This window comes from Zingiber officinale, chromosome 8B, assembly GCF_018446385.1.
Source record: "Zingiber officinale cultivar Zhangliang chromosome 8B, Zo_v1.1, whole genome shotgun sequence".
Classification (NCBI taxonomy): domain Eukaryota; kingdom Viridiplantae; phylum Streptophyta; class Magnoliopsida; order Zingiberales; family Zingiberaceae; genus Zingiber; species Zingiber officinale.
The window spans coordinates 32,138,281-32,156,313 of record NC_056001.1 but is presented as its reverse complement, the minus strand read 5'-3'; the positions used below and the strand labels follow the sequence as shown (position 1 = coordinate 32,156,313).

General features: G+C 34.8%; 1 protein-coding gene across 3 annotated transcripts; it reads right to left on the bottom strand.

The window, feature by feature from the left end:
• Nucleotides 1-1,714: 1,714 nt before the first annotated feature.
• Nucleotides 1,715-7,540, bottom strand: LOC122017913 (probably inactive leucine-rich repeat receptor-like protein kinase At5g48380). Of its 3 annotated transcripts, none has more exons than XM_042575631.1 (3): nt 7,392-7,540; nt 3,043-3,954; nt 1,715-2,907 (listed from the first exon to the last, which is right to left on the bottom strand). In XM_042575631.1, exons 2-3 carry the CDS (start codon nt 3,907-3,909, stop codon nt 1,909-1,911), a joined length of 1,866 nt encoding a protein of 621 aa, XP_042431565.1. In that variant the 5' UTR covers nt 3,910-3,954; nt 7,392-7,540; the 3' UTR covers nt 1,715-1,908. The 3 variants fall into 3 exon arrangements, with proteins under 3 accessions (XP_042431565.1, XP_042431564.1, XP_042431563.1); XM_042575630.1 differs by having other exon boundaries at nt 7,267-7,510; XM_042575629.1 differs by having other exon boundaries at nt 7,326-7,510.
• Nucleotides 7,541-18,033: the final 10,493 nt, after the last annotated feature.

Sequence of the window (18,033 nt, the reverse complement as noted above, 5' to 3'; positions counted from 1 at the left end):
TCCCCTCAAAGGGGGTCCCCTATCTTTACTGCCGGATCAATTATAATTGTATCAATTTTAAATATTTTCTTTTATATATATATATATATATCCGGGGGAGTAATCTTGGTGTTTTGTTTGAAAACATCCACAACCCACTTTCATCATGACACTCACTATTTTATCAAAAAAGTATGAAGCCCACTGACACAATATATTTTTTTTAATCATATTTTTTAATATTAACATTAATTATTTATGGGTCTCATATTTCATTAAATTATTTTAAAATTAATCTTATTAAATAAATATATTTTAAAAATATAGATCCATACAATTTTATTTATTGATTTTAAAATTTTAAATATTAAATTTTTTATTTTAAAATTTGGAATTTTAAAATAAACTCACCTGATGCATGCAGCACCAGGTGAGATATTTTTTTAATAAATAATATTTTATTTTTTATTATTTTATTTATAAAGAAAGATCAAACACATAACACGTTCAATTCCACACATTAATGTCCACCAATAATAACTTATCATTAGGGAAGTCTTGATAAGAAATTATTTATATTTATTTAATATACATCATATCAATTAAATAAATAATTAAAATAACTCATTAAATTAAATAAATAAATTTGAATACATTTAACTTATTAAGATTCATGAATAATATTTATAAATAACATTCGTAAATCATACTTATTAATAAAACTTTTATCAAAATACTAAATAAAAAAAATTAATTAATTATCAAATCCAATAATCAATTAAATAAGTAAAAGTTTCAAAAATAAAATAAATTTGAATTGAGAGCTTGATAACATCTAAATTAATTAAGCTTAAACCATACTTGAATTAAAAGCTCAATAACATCTACATAAACCAAATTCAAGTCAAACTCATTACAAATAAATCAAATCAAGTTTGAATAATTCTTTCAAAAACTTAATTTATTTTAGACTCAATTTAATTAACTCAATTATCTTATCAAATAAACTTAAACATCCTAAAATTTAACTAAGCTTGGCTTATTTGTCCCTTTACTTAAAAGCATACTTTAAAAAGCATCCCACCACTTATTTTATATCCAAATTTCCTTTTTATTTTCAAAATTTAATCACAAAAATATTAATCGACGGCTTGATAACCTAATTCATAGTCTAAACTAGAAGTGCTACATTACACCAAACACCAAAGTGAAAGACAAAAAAATATTTTTGATATTAAATTATAAATAAAACTTTATTTTAATCATTTTTAAAAGGTAGATACTTTTTGACGATATGAATAAAAAAGAAAGCAATTTTAATTTTTTATCTAAATATATTACACATTAGAGATACAGTCAAACCGCAAAGTTTGCTTGAGTCTATAAACCACAAAAATAATTGTACAATTTTTAGCTTTTCAATAGTTGAGACACAAAAAAATCATTTACCTTGAGATTTAGTCCGGCAAAGTCTAAGCATTTAAATTATCAAATTACCTATATGAAAATCCAAATGAAGCAACATTACCACTAATACAATCTCAAAAACAAAATAATTCTCAACAAAGCTTTTTTCTTAGAGAATTCACATAAAAATCAGCTCATCTAGTAAGAACTTGAAACTGAATGATCAAAGATCACTGTAAACAGCTCAAGTTAAATTGAGTAGCGCCATTAGAGAGATGTAGTAGTAGATTGCCACTCATGTACAAACACAACAACAAAAACATGGAAATAGTAGAAATCCAGAGAAAAATATTTTTTTTAAAAAAAGAAGAGATTATCATCATATTTTTTACTTACATATACTATTTTAAGTTCCTTTGAAACAACTTGATCTACAAGGCCACTTTAAGTTCCATTAAGGCACGAAATAAATGTTGCTTTGCTGCCTTAAGAAATGCTTAAATAGATTGCCAAACTTATATATTACTTCGCCACGATAAGTTCCTCGAGGGTTTCAGCATCGTTGCTTGGGACCGGAAAGAGAATATCATCGCCTGTTGAGAAATGGTACTTCTCCCCGATTGCTCTTAGGAGTTGGCATACTTCGAACATGGTAGGCCTCTCCTTGGGACCAGGCAAAACACAAGAACAAGCAACTTTCAAGAATTGAAACAGCTCACTGTTGTTGTCCTCCCCAATTAAAGATTCATCGATCGCATCCTGAAGAAGAGAGTTATTTGTGAGAGAGGTTACCCATTCCACCAGGCTGCCTCTAAAGGTTTCTGAAGCCTTGGAAACTTGAGTGGATTTTTCACCAGTGATCAATTCAAGAAGTACTACTCCGAAACTGTAGACGTCACCCTTCAGTGTTGCAACTAGCGTACGAGAATACTCGGGAGCTACATAACCTAAGTCGCCAAACTCACCGTTCACGAAAGTGCTGAGATGTGTATCTAGCGGATTCATAAGCCTTGCAAGTCCAAAATCAGAGATTTTGGGCTCGTAATCTTCATCCAGGAGTATGCTTTTAGAACTAATGTTTCGGTGGAGAATGCGTGGGTTGCAGCTGTGGTGAAGCCAAGCTATTCCTTTTGCTGCACCGACACTAATTTTCAGTCTTGTTGGCCATTCTAAACTTTTCCCTTGTGAAGCAGAATCATGCAGCTGATCATGGAGGGTCCCCAAGGGCATGTACTTGTAAACCAAGAGCTTTTCCTTTTTGGCAATGCAATAACCCAAAAGTGGAACCAAGTTTTGATGCCGAACATTTCCAAGCGTTGCCATCTCTGATACAAACTGCTTTTCAGATTTCTGCGAGTCCTGCAATCTTTTGATAGCAAGAAAAGTGCCATCTGGAAGTGTTGCCTTGTACAGAGTCCCAGTTCTACCAGCACCAATCATATTATCTTTGCTGAAATCATTTGTTGCTTTCATGAGATCGCTCAACTTCATCTTCGACACAGATTTCTCAAACATAGACACCTAAGCATAAGAAAAAGAATCACCATTAGACTTCAAATATTGACAGAACAAAAAAGAGAACAAGCCATATCTATCGTAACTTAGCAAACCTAGAAAAAGTTTCAGCTCATTCAAATAAAAGTACTCTCATCTTACCTTGGCACCTTTAACTCCTTTTATCGACTTCGCCCACTTGTTTTCTTCTAGGTCCTTTTCTTTTTTCTTGATAGGCATTCTCCGCATGCAAAAATACAAAACCACCCCAACAATAATGACGGTTATAACAACACCAGCCACAGCTGAGCCTATAATTACCCCAGGATTGGAATTCTTTGAACTCCCTGCACATCCATCCAATGGTCGTCCGCATAGTCCAGGGTTGCCTGAAAAGCTCATTGCTGGAATATTATGTTCAAATGATGGGATTGGACCAGCTAACTGATTGTTAGAAACATCAAAGTCTGTCAGCCTATCGAGGCGGCCTAGTTCCCAAGGAATCAGTCCACTCAATTGATTATGCTGGAGCTTGAGGGAATTAAGATAGCTGCAATTAAAAAGGCTGAGAGGAATTGCACCTGAGAAACTATTGAATGAAAGATCAAGCCTAGTGACAAAAGGTACCCTTTTGTCAATATCAGAAGGAATAGATCCAGTAAAGTTATTGCCCGATAGGTCAAGCGCAGTCAGGCTCGTACAATTCTCAAGTCCCAATGGGAACTGGCCTTGGAGTCCCATGTAGGAAAGATGAAGATTGAGGATTCTGCTTTCATCAGGATGCCAACACTCAACACCAGCAAACTTGCATATAGACCCATCTGTTGTGTTGTCAAAACTCCACGAATCAAATACATTGTGTTGAGGGTCGTTTACAGAACCCCTGAACCTTCTTAAGCATTCAATGTCGGTCAGAGTACCATAACATATATAATTGAGTGAAAACCAAATTAGTATCTGAAGAATAGGAACAAAGCGTCTACACTTCATGGGCACAGATAGAAAATTTCTTCTTAGTCCCTTTTCCATAGCTAAGTAGAGAGACAGAGGACTAATATATTCACCATTATTCAGCTGCACCATGATGAAAAATAGAATTCAGTTTAGATAAGGCAACAAATATCTATATAAACGAACGGTCCCTGGTGTAGATTTCCAATATACCAAAACTATGGTGTTTCCATATGGGCTTGTTCAAGAAGATTCCAGAACAACATTAAACTAATGACATCATAAATAAAACTAGACAACCAATGATTAATAAACTACGCAGCAATTTCCAGAAAGACCATCTAATACAACTGAGCAATGAAATGATACGGGCAATTTACCACATCTTTCCTTTTTGTTTTCATTGTTTTACAAGATGCAACCTAGTTTCCCAAATTTAACAAATCACACCCAATTTCAGCTTTTTCTTTTCCTATCTACTCTTACCTTGCGCCCAACAAGCTGATTTCAGCATTTTGAAACAGAGTGTTGACTCATTTTGGAGTGTTTAGGACATTTTAGTATGAAATAAACCTCAAAATCATTTTAGGTGTAAATGAATTCGCATGCAAGATTCCCAACACAAAATTAGTCAATTCATTTTGTTAAGAATTTTGTGCATTTCTGCACCCAACAAGTTGACTCTGAAATTAGCTTATTGACAGATTTTTAGGATAGTTTAGGACGGGATAAATCTTAAAATCCAAACATCAAGCATAAATGAAGTCACTTGAAGGTTTCAACCCAAGATAAATCAACAAACTCACTAGCTTGTAGAGTGTTGTGTGCATTTATGCCCCCAACAAGTTGATTTTGAAATCATTATATTACCTCATTTTGGGCTGCTTAAGATATTTTAGGATGGAATAAGTTGTGAAATCTACATTTCAAGTTTAAATGAACTCCTGATTCTGAAATCAGCTTGTTAACTCATTTTGCATTGACTAAGACAATTTTACGGATAATCCCCAAACCCACATTTCAAATGTAAATGAACTCACATGCAAACAATTTCAATTCAAAATGAAAATCAGCTAATTGAGCAAATAAGGTTTTGTACATCTCTACACCCAACAAGTTAATTCTATAATTAGATTGCTGACTTATTTGGAGCTATTAAGGATGTTCTAGAATGGTACCATTGGTGCAACTGCAATCATACTTCAAATGATCGAAAGTTTAAATTAGGTTAATGTTGTGTTTATTAATTTGCTTATTAAGTGTGCAGGTGCAAAAAATTTGATGGGTAACAACAGGTGCAATGGTAGGGAGAAGTCTAAGTGGGTCAAATTTAACTGATATTTGGTGGATGGAGAAGTTTCACAAAAATTAGCAATAAAAAGTATGGAAAAGTCCAAGTCGGCCAAGTTAACTAATATTTGGTGGATGGAGAGGTTCCACAAAAATTGGCAACAAAAAGTCTTGATAAATCAATGTTGACTGGAACCTTGATAGACGGATGAAGCCCAATACGCGAAAACAACTACTAATAGATGGAAGAAGAACAAAGGTAAGACTTCTTGCCATGTGAGATGTGAGAGATTATAAGAGATTTTTGAGTAGACTTTACCTAATCATGCACTCAACCAAAAAATAGGGTATTCCAGGGACATTTAAGTCTTGACGAGCAAAATGAGTCAAAAGAATAGTCAAGTTCGACAGTCAATTGACAAGCCAACTTGGTAGCTGACTGAAAACATTTTGCTCACAAACAAAAGTGTTATATTTCAACTTAACATAATTTAGACGATAGATGGAAACAACTTGCTTTTGATTTGAGTCGACTGAGCAATCAGTTAAGTTCATTTAAGCCTTGACGAGCAGAATGAGTCAAAAGAATAGTCAAGTTTGATGGTCAATTGACGATCAACTTGATAGCCAACTAAAAACATTTTGCTAACAAACAAAAGTTTTCTATTTCAACTTTAATCAACTTAATGTAATTTAGTCGACATATGGAAACAACTTGCTCATGATTTGAGTCGACTGAGCAATCAACTAAATTATTGTTTGAAATTTAAAGATTTGATCGTTTAAGTGGATCTTGTCTATTTTAGTCGACCGACAAAATTTGATTCAACTAGCTTCGATTTGAGTCAACTAAAATGTTTTAAATCAACTAGAATCACAATCAGCCAAAAGGTAAACTTGAGATTTGATCTAGTTGAGTCAAGAAGAAGAAAATCAGATTGTTGGACACAGGATACAGGGACATTGCAAAAAACTGAATGGTGGCATGATTTGATAACCCTACGAAACTAGGGGACAACCGAGTGAAAATTTTAAAAATGATACGAATTGGTAAATTGGCCAAAAGATAAAGAGCAACTCTTTTTGTGAGAGAATAAATAAATAAATAAGACACTGCTATAGATGCATTGGGCATATAAAAAATCTCATTCTTGCCTCACCTTTTCACTCAAAATCTTGACCTGAACAACCTCTGAGGATTACTCTTATAGGTGTAGTATTAAAAGAATTGAAGACACCAAGTATGGTCTAAATTCTGACAAGTGACAATTAATACCTGCTCTTCTTACATCATATTTCTTATCCTGTATAACTGAGTTTTTAAAAAAAAACTGCTATATGGAGATGCATTGATCATATCAGAATCTCTTTTTTGCCTCACATTTTTCATTCAAAATCTAGAAAACCCTGCAATAGCCCTAATATTACTCTTATAGGTGTAAGTACTAAAGGAATTGAAGACAACAACAAGAAGTCTCAACAGTATGGTCTAAGTTCTGGCAAGCGACAACTAATACCTACTCTACTAACTTCTACCTATCTCATCCTGTATAAGGGAATTTTCAAACTACAAATTGTACCTCATACAGTAGTGAAGCAAATAAGAAAAAGATAGGTCTGAAGAAGCAGAAACAACATAACACCTAACCATTAGACAGGACTAGCCATGTAACAAATGTCTTCTGCTGACATATAAAATTGGAATGCATAAGAATCGTATGAACTATTGTTAGCTAGGAAATCCTGCAGGACTAAACTCAAACATGCACAGCAGAGAGATCACACAACCTAGAAATTAACAAATACACCCATTCAGCCCATCAAATGCGCCATCAGAGCAAACAGGACATACTGGAAATTATAATCATACCAAAGCAGCAACATATTACAGCGAGGAACACAAAGAGGCACAAACACTGATCAAAATCCATCTCAAGATAGCTCACCCAGTAACACGAAAGTCTACAGCTTGAATTAGGTATGCATAATTAGGATATCAGGAACACAATAAAGATACTACTTTTTCACTTATTCTCTGCCATGAACAATAAATAAAGAAGGGCCAAATAAAAAGCAAATCTTTTTAAAGAGATTTTACGAAAACCAACTGAACGATAAATAAATCAATAAATAAGGAAGCACAACCTTAAAAAAAATCCTAGAACATCAAGCAAAACACAATCAACGACAACCAATCGACATACGGAATCAGCAAGGGAAGAACAAGCCTAATACGCCTAATCAGCAGCGTAGGAAGCAAGAGACAGAACTTGGAGCAGCCACAAAACCCCAGTCTCCCTCCTCGAAAGAGCCCCAATTTGAGACGCGCAGTTGAAGCTCGAGAGGAAAAGGCATCCTCGTCTCCAGAGAGTCACTGGTCCACATTTCCAACTTGAACCGGACACTTTGAAACGCTTCGGTTCAGTCGACCCGAGCAATTTTTTCTCTTTTGGACTTTTAAACTGTTTTGTCTAATTAATTTTCTAATTGGAACACAACACTTTATATATTTTTAAACAGTTTTGAAAATAAGAAACCCGCTTGGATCGGTTCAGGATGCGGACCGGAAGTGGGTGTGAACGGGTTTTTCGTTGAGCTCCGGTGAACGTAAGGAACGTGTTCCGTCCGATGACTTGACTCTTAGTCAATGCTGTACTAATTAAACGCCACGGCTGCACTTTGTTACCCAACTCTACCCGGACTGTTATTTGATGGGGATATAATTTTTTTAAAAGGGACAGCATTTGTCTTCTAATAAAAATTGAAGATGACTTGAAATCAAAGTTGACCCATTCTCTTTGCGAACGCCCCCATCCACGTGGGGCCCATGACGGCAAAGATAAGTCAAACAAATGAAAAATTATATAATTGCTTTTGTTTGTTGTTAAGGATGAACACACGTAGAAAAAGATGAACGGAAAATTATTTTTTATTTTCATTTTTATTAAAAAAATATCTTATTTTTTTTAAATACTAAATATGCATCTTATATTTCAAAAAAAATTATTATAGTAAATTTAGCAAAAATTACTTCAACCGCTCTCTAAAATTGTTAAAACATGGAGCAACTTTGATCAAAATTGTTATAGATAATTTTGATCAACTTTGTTTTTTTAATCAAAATTCTTCTATTGAGCAATTTTGACTAAATTAAAGTAGTTTTAATTAATATTTAAGTAAGTTTGACCAATATTGAAATAATATTAATTATAATTACTTACTCATTTTGAATATTTTAAGTAATTTTAGTGGCTGTTACACTTACAATAACAGTGAAAAATATTATTTTTTTAAATACTAGACACTTTTTTATTTTTATCAAAAGAAATACTAGATACTCTTTTATTTTTATTTCTTTTGATAAAGTAGGGCATTTTTTTTTAATGATAATAAAACTAAAGAGCGTGTTTTTAGTGCTTTTTTTTTTGTCAAAGAAGATTGACTTTGTTCCTTCAATAACATGAACACATAGTATTAGTAGAGCATCTAGTTTTTAATTTTTAGAAAAAATTTTTAATGGATGATTAATCTAAAAATATTAAACTGATGGTCACTTGCTATAATTACTTTTTAATTTACATTGTTAATCAGTGGAAAATTTTTATGAGATTAATTTGATCACCTTCAAAATTAGTCAGTATAAACCAACTATCTGATGTCAACTTCTAAGAGCTTGGGTCTCCTAATAATCCCTCTCGATTTTGTGATTGACCTCGAGCACTCTCTTAGCATCCTAAATGTTCAACATCATGGCCACTCTAATTTCCCTCACGAGCTTTGTTATCGAGTACCACTACTCGCCTCAACTAGGTGATTCAAGTACTTCGATTTAACACCTCTAGTATTTTGCATGCTCATTTCAACTCATAATCTCGATTCACTTGGCCTTCGGTTTAAGCACAATATATTCAACTTACCCATCCAAACATCGTGAATCCCTATCCATCTCTAAATGATGAGTCTAATCCCCTAAAGGAATGACAAAACTTAGCTCACTATAAGTAAAAGTGAGTATTCAATTAATTCGATCCATAAATTAATCGAATTAATCGAAAATCGATTTAATATTGACTAACCGAATAAAATTAAAGTTTTTCTAAAATCCAATTAACCGAATCATATTAAAAATCGATTATTTTAATTAACATTGAATTAATCAATTTTTTTTTAAAAATAATAAAAAAGATTATATAAAATTAATACCAAATAATTAACCGAATTAATTGATCCCTACCTATAAGTTTTTTTTACCTATGGTGAACTATCATTATTTTTTTTTAACTTCTTTATAATAATAATATTATTATTATTATTATTATTTAATAATAAATAGATGACATTTTTCTTAGTTTATTAAATCTAAGTACAATTTATACATATTTAAAAATAAACCTTCTAAATATTAGTCAGTGTTGTATTAGTAAAAATTCCCAAACAAATAATACTTATTATGATCCAAAACTATTATATAGATCTAAACTAAATAATTTTTAAAAATGAAGTGTGTGGACCTACATTGATCAAATTTTCAAAATAAATCTTTTTATGTGATCACTGAAGTTTTTAAAGCCTTTCCATGCTTATATTTTTCAATTTTTTTTTGACTAATTTATGCCCATATAGCAGTTTTGAAAAAATTGTTATATGAATATTTCTTATAATACGACTTACATGGCTAATTAAGGAGTAAGCTCTTAATTAAATAAGTTTTATGACGTGTCCTATATTTTTTTTTTTCGGAAAATATCATCTGAGACAATAATAATTTTCCTATATTCTGGATTATCCATTTTAAGATTGGATTAATCATTTAATACTACCTGGTTAATTTTTTGAATTATTATTATTATTATTATTATTATTATTATAATAAGTCTCCAACTAAGGAGAATTATATGATAAAAAATACAGGAAATAAAGATAGAATTTATCCATCGCTAAATACATATTGCAACGAAATAGTGATGAAAAATATCCGTCGTGCAAATTTTAGTCGTTGATATTGTAGCGATAAATATTTATATTTCGTCACTATATATAGCACGAATGTCTAAATTTTTGTGGATCCTAGTAAAAATCTCTGTTAAAGTATTAACAACAGAAAATTTAAATACACGTCTAGCGACGAATATTTAAATTAATCATTGCTATTAGAGACAAATATTTAGATTATCCGTCATAGATATTTAAAATTTCATCACTAATATTTTATTTTATGTATCAAAACATATCGTAAAAATATCGCAACCTTGATAGTAGCAACGGACATTTGACTTTCCATCGCTACTAGCGGCGGATATTTGAAAATATATCGCTAAGAGCGACAATTTAAAAAATATTTATCGCTATTAGCGACAGAAAATCAAGTATCCATCGTTAATCTATTCTACAGGTTGTTAATTCTCTTTTTATTTTTTTTGTTTCCCCTATTTACATATAAATCTAAACCTCTCCAATCATTACAAACGATGATTTTCACAAAAAAGTCATAATACGTAACAATAAACTCACTACCATCAACAATTACAACATAACAAACTCACAACACATAATCGTTGGTGCAGTGGGGCCGATAAGAGGATGGTGAATTACTTGTAAATTAAAAATGGACTTTTCTCTATCCTTTCAAACAAGATTAAAGTAATTTAACAATTAATAAAATAAAGAGGCTAAGAAAGTTATTTGGTTACAATGTAGGTGATTATTAATCCAAGGCAAAAGAAAACATTAAAGATCTCCTTTGGTAAAGGTGGAGAAACCTCTTACACGCATTAAATGCTTAGAAAATTACTAGGAAATGAATACTTAAGTTATTAAACATTTCCTAAGTCCAGGAGTCTTTTTATAGCTCATGAAAAATCTTATCCGAGGTTGGAACGCGCCTCCAATAGGGTGGAAGGCACCTCCAACAGGGAGGAAGGCGCCTCCAACGAGGCAAGTAAAAATAAGATTTTATCTCCGCTAACAGTTACATTTTGCCAGTCTAAGGCGCCTTCCATATGTGGTTAAAGGGCACCTTCCCACAGATACGCGAGGAGGCGCCTCCAACTGCTGGTTGCTACTCGGAAAACCTAGAGGTTCCACTGTACAAAAATTTTGTACAAAGGTTTGAACCTTTTCCTAGCTACCATGTGTTCTTTTAAATTAAATTTTGGATCGCCTGCGGAACTTAACACGTTTGATCCAAAACTTAATCTATTCGTTCTTTTAGGTTTTGACTTGGGTCTCCTGCGAAACTTAACACGTTCGACCCAAATCACCTTAAGTTATTAATTCCATTAAATATTAATTTCCATAATTGGTTCCCAGTACTGACGTGGCGAGGCACATTGCCTTCTTGGATATGGGAGCAACCACCACCGGCTAGACAAAACCTTTTATAGAAAGCTAATATTTAATTTCCTAAAATAACTTTAGGTTAACCGAAAAGAACAATCAAATCACAAGGGAAAGAAAAACAAAAGAACACTATATCGAAAACAAATTCGAAACTCTAGAATCGTATGCCTCTTGTATTTAGTATTATTTCCAAAAATAACTAGTATGATGCGGAAACAAAAATTACTAGTTATACCTTTTAGAAAGACCTCTTGATCTTCTACCGTATTCCTCTTCTAACCTCGGACGTTGTGTGAGCAACGATCTTCCGAGATGAGAACCACCAAGCACCTTCTTCTTCCTTACAAGTTTCGGCCATCAAAACTTCTCCTAGGATGAAGAGGTTCGGCCACCACCACCATGCTCCAAGGGATGCTAGAAAAGAGGCTTCTTTTCTCTCCTTCTTCTCCTTCTTAGATCCGACCACCAAAGCTATCTCCACCATGAGAAGGTTTCGGCCACACAAAGGAGAGGAGAGGAAAGAAAGGGCCGGCCATACCCAAGGAGAAAAGAGAGGAAAAATAGAATAGAGTCGTTAGCATTGAAGCCTCCTCTACCCCCTCTTTTATAATCCTTGATCTTGGCAAATAAGGAAAATTTAATAAAAACTTCCTTAATTCTTTTGCCATTGAAAAGGAAAATTTATTTAATTAAAATAATTTTCTCTTTTCAAATTATAATGGCCGGCCACTCTTCTCCCCAAAACAAGGAGAGTTTTAATTAAAACAAAAATTAAAACTTCCTAATTTGTTTCTAGAAATTTATAAAAATTTCTCCAATAATTTTAATCCCTTCATGATTGGTTAATAAAAAAAAATTTTATAAATTAAAATCTTTCTTTTAAACATGTGGATAATTTCCAAAAAGGAAAGTTATCTCTAAAAAATTAAAATCTCCTTTCAATCTACAAATAAGGAAAGATATTAAATCTTTTCTTAATCTTTTATAGAAACTAATAAAAGAGAATTTTTAATTTTTAAACTTTCTTTTAAATCATGAATATAATTAAAAGGAAAGTTTTTACCAAAATTAAAATCAACCTTTTAATCTACAAATAAGGAAAAAGATTTTAACTCTTCTCTTAATCTTTTGTAGAATCTTATAAAAGAAAGGATTTAAATTTTTAAACTCTCTTTTAAATTATATTATCCACATAATAAAATTTTTAAAATTAAAATTCCTTTTTATTTTAATAGGGACGGCCACATGAATTCACCCATGAACATACCCATGGCCTGCCCTAGCTTGGTCTCCAAGCTAGCTTGGCCGGCCCCTATAGGATGGGTAAGAAGGTGGGTATAGGTGGGTATAGTACTCTATAATTAAGAGGCTATGATAGGGACCGAGAGGAGGAATTGGTTTTGGTCTCCCGATAAAATTAAGCATCCCGTGCTCGCCCCGAACACACAACTTAATTTTATCAATAATAATTCATTCCACTAGAGAACTATTATTGAACTACCGCACCAATCCCAAATTACATTTTGGGCTCCTTCTTATTATGAGTATGTCAGTCTCCCTGTGTTTAAGATAACAAATGTCCACTAATTAAGTAAGTTACTGACAACTCACTTAATTAATATCTAGTTCCAAGAGTAGTACCACTCAACCTTATCGTCATGTTGGACTAAGTCCACCTGCAGGGTTTAACATGACAATCCTTATGAGCTCCTCTTGGGGACATTCTCAACCTAGATTACTAGGACACAGTTTCATTCTATAATCAACAACACACACTATAAGTGATATCATTTCCCAACTTATCGGGCTTATTGATTCATCGAACTAAATCTCACCCATTGATAAATTAAAGAAATAAATATCAAATATATGTGCTTGTTATTATATTAGGATTAAGAGCACACACTTTCATAATAACTGAGGTCTTTATTTCTTTATAAAGTCAGTATAAAAGAAACGATCTCTAATGGTCCTACTCAATACACTCTTAGTGTACTAGTGTAATTATATAGTTAAGATAAACTAACACCTAATTACACTACGACCTTCCAATGGTTTGTTCCTTTCCATCATGGTCGTGAGCTACTGTTTATAATTTATAAGGTACTGATAACATGATCTTCTGTGTGTGACACCACACACCATGTTATCTACAATATAAATTAATTGAACAACTACATTTATCACAAATGTAGACATTTGACCAATGTGATTCTTATTTCTAGATAAATATTTTATACCAAAAGCTAGGCTTTTAGTATACATCCTAACACCAACCACATTGAGGGCGCCTCCAACAGCTCCCCATTGGCTTTTCCATTGCTCCGATCACCTGGGTGATTTCGTCCATCTGGAATTGAGCTCACTCAGACTCATCTTCCAGCCTTCTCCTCAAGCAGACTTCCTCTGGAACCCATCGTTTTGCCCCTTAAGGATACCTTCCATCTTTTTTAGGGTCTGTTCAATTTTGTTAAGCTTTGACCTCAAGACTTGATTTTCTTTCCATAAATACCTAGATTTTGGTTTATCATTAAATCCTTGAGTGTTTCTATTTCTAAGCTTATAACTAAGGTCTTTAGTGTTCGTGCCTAATTTATCTACCTTCCTAGCCTTAGGTATGGTAGTTTTAGCATGATAAGCCACATGCTTTTCTTTAATTCTATCATGCATCCTATTTTATGGTAAATAGTATTAAAATGATATAAGTTAGAATTAGCATGCTTGTTACCATTACTTAAAAGAGTTGGTTCAATAAATGATACCTTGGGTTTGCTCTTATAAGCTCCCCCTTGACTTGAGCTTCCTCCTTTAGGCTTGATCGATTTCTTCCCCTTTAGACATTAGCTCTGATAATATCCTTTTTGGTTGCAAGAAAAGCACACAATGTGCTCCTTGCTATTCTTTGTTATGGGGACAATCTCCTTGAGCTTCTCCTTGCCCTTAGGTGCCACTTGGCTCTTCTTCTTGGCCAATTGAGAATACTTACTCTTGTAGTGCCCATGTACCCTACACTCAAAACATATAATATAATTTTTATTTTTAATTGAAGCACTTATACCTTCACGTGTAGGGATGACACTTGATTCTCTATTTGATGTCTCTTGATTTTTGGAAGATGTTCCATCTTCTTCTTTTTTGCTTGACCCGGAAGTAGAAGCTTCTCCTTCTTCTTGGTCTGAAGTCATCGAATGTCACTCCCTCTCAATCCTAGAGGTGAAGACTTCTTTATCTTCATCTTATACATGGAACAAAGAATATGCTCTCTCTTTTCCTTTTTCATTGCACTCCCTTGAAGATGAAGTTTCTTAGACTTCTTCTTTGGATGTTGAACATCTCTTAACTTCCGAGTCCTCTTCTGTTGGGGCAATTTCCCTAGGTCAAGTTTGACCAGTTTGACTAACCTTGAGTTGAGTCAAGCTTGAGTCAGGATTTGAGTTTTGATGTTTGACAATATATGGAGATTGCTAGGGCAATCGTCTGTTTGACAATATATGGAGATTGCTAGGGCAATCGTCCGTTTGACAATATATGGAGATTGCTGGAGCAATCGTCCGATTATGGAGATGGTCAAGGGATTGACCAGGTTGATGAGAAGACAAGTAAAGTGGGTCAGTGTTGACTGGATACTTGATCGGGTAAATCCTAACTGGAGTTTAGGCAATGGAAAAGTCCTAACTGGAGTTTAGGCAATTGAAAAGTCTTAACTGAAGTTTAGGCAATGAGAAAGTCCTAACTGGAGTTTAGACATCTGGGAAAGTCCTAACTGGAGGTTAGGCAAGAGAGAAGTCAAGTAGGTCAAGGTTGACAGGAGACTTGACTGGGAAAGTCCTAATTAGAGATTAGGCAAAGGTAAGTCCAACAGGAAGGTTGGTAAGAGTGAAAATCCAAGTATGTTAGTGTTAATTAGACTTGGTGGTGAAAGTCCTGATAAGTGATATCAGACAATTGAAAAGTCCAAGTGTGATCTTGGCAAAGGGAGAAAGTCCTGGAGGAGACAGGCAAGTGGAAAGTCCAAGTGTGATCTTGGCAAAGGGTGTAAGTCCAAGCATGTGGTCTTGGCAAGGTAAGTCCTAGTGTGATTTGGCAAGGAGAACTCGATAACTAGGATGAGGCTGAAGGAAGCTCCTGAAGGCAAGGCGTGAAGGATGAGTAGATATTCGAGGGACGCAAGGCTGATGGAGGAGACTAGAAGGCTAGTTCGAGGTTGATCGAGTGTGGTATAATCCGACAACTAGGATGAGGCCGAAGGAAGCTCTTGAAGAAAGGCGTGAAGGATGGGAGATATCCGAGAGACGCAAGGATGATGGAGGCTAGAAGGCTAGTTTGAGGTTGGTCGGGTGTAGCCAAATGCTAGGCATGAAGACCCAACAGGTCACGGTTGACCGGGAGTTGGGTTTGAGAGTTTGGACTTGAGTTTGAGTCAAGTCCAGGTTGTTCAATCGATCGGGCGATCGATTGAACAAGGCTCCAATCGATCGGTCGATCGATTGGGAGCATCACTCGCGAGCATAGAAGGCATCCTAATCGATTGGGTGATCGATTGGGAGTCTCAATCGATCGGTGGATCGATTGGGACCTAGAGTTCTCGTGCGAGGAGTCGCGAGAACAGCTGGATCGATCGGCTGATCGATCCAGCTATTTTCAGAGAGCACAGAATGGGTCTGAATCGATCGGTCGATCGATTCAGATGGTCCCAATCGATCGGTCGATCGATTGGGAAGTAACCGTTGAGCAGGAAACAAGAAATGGACGGCTGGGATTGTGCAGATGTGACGTGGCAATCGATTGGGACTAATTTAGATCGATTGGGAGCACTGTATAAAACCTGGGCGGAGCATTTTCTTCGCTAGAACTTTGCGTTCTTCCTGTGATTTTTTGTGCGATCTTCACCGAGCTTCTTCCGATCTTCACCGCCAGTTCTTGAAGGCTTTTGGGGTGCATCTCCAAGGTTCAAGAGGCAACCTACATCAACAAGATCAAGCAAGGAGAGGTTTTATTTTATACACTTGTGTATTTTCTTCTTGTTTGAGTGATTCTTGTTGTGAGGTGTTTGTGTAAGGCTTCTCCGCCTTCGGCTGTGACCGAGAAAGAGTGTTTCATAGTTGAGGTGTATGCTCGATGTGTGGATCCTTGGATTAGTCATCTCTTCTTGTGGTGGATACCAAGTAAACCCTAGGTGTTAGCGTTGTGAGTATTGTGTTTTGTTTTGTCTTTGTATTCCGCTGCACATTATCAAGACAAAGCAGACGACGCAAGAAGTGCGATGAAACGCTATTCACCCCCCCTCTAGTGGGCAAAAAGGTCCCAACAATTGATATCAGAGCGAGGTCGCTCTTCTACGGACTAACCGCCAAGAGAGCAAGAAGCTAGAGGAAGGAGATGGACTTGGGAGGTCCACTTGGATGGGATATCATAATCCCACCTCCATATGATAAAGAAGACTTCAATTTTTGGAGGACAAGGTTGGAGACTTGGTTCCAAATGGAGTGGAACCAATGGGTGGTCTTGGAGGACCCATTTGAAACTCCAACGGATAAGAAGGGTAAACGCCTCAAAGCTCGATATTGGACCGAGGAACAAAAGGAGCTAGAGGAGGCCAATAAGGAGGCAACAAATATATTGTTAAATTTATTACCTTCTAATGTCATTGTGAGTGTACGTGAATATACAAGTGCAAGTGATCTTTGGAAAAAGATCATTGCCCATCATGAGAACCCTACACAACTCCAAGGAGTGGAGGAGCCCAAAGAGAAGGGCTCTTTGGTCCAAGAGTAAGGAGCACATTGTGTGCTTCTCATGCAATCAAAGAGGACATTATCAAAGTCAATGTCCTAAAGGGAAGAAGACAACCAAGGTCAAAGGAGGAAGCACAAATCAAGGAGGAGCTTTGAAAAACAAACCCAAGGTAACATTTAATAGTATAATTCCTCCTAATCATGATAAAATGCATGTTAGAAATAACTTTCATCTTTTTAATACAAATTATCATGAAAATAGAAAGCGTGATGGTGTTAAGGAAAAATACATTCCTCCTCATGCTAGAACTACCATAACTAAGTTTAGGAAGGTAGATAATAACAATTTAGGCAATAACTCTAAGGACGTTATATACATGCCTAAAATTAGGAATGCTCATAGGAATCAAGAAAAATCCAAATCTATGGATTTAAGAGTGGAAAACCAAGTCTTGATGTCAAGACTTGATAACTTGGAAAGAACCCTAGCAAGATGGGAAAATCTTCTAAAGGGTCAAAATGTGCATAACCTAGGAAAAGCTAGACAAGAGTTATCCAATGGCTATAGAAGTTTGGGATACAAATCTAAAGCCAAGAAGGATGTGACTTCTTTTCATAGGGTTCCATATAGTTATGGGACCAACCCTAGGTTTAGAGGTCAAGCCAAAAACTCTAGGGAAGGAATCCCTAAAAATATCCTTGCAAGACAAATGTGACTAAGACTTCTAAGAAATCAACAAAGTCACAAAGAAGATCACAAGGGAGGCCATCCCTAAGGTTGACCTAGTAAAAGTGACTAAGGCTTCAAAAAGGCCAAACAAAGTCACAAACAAGGTTA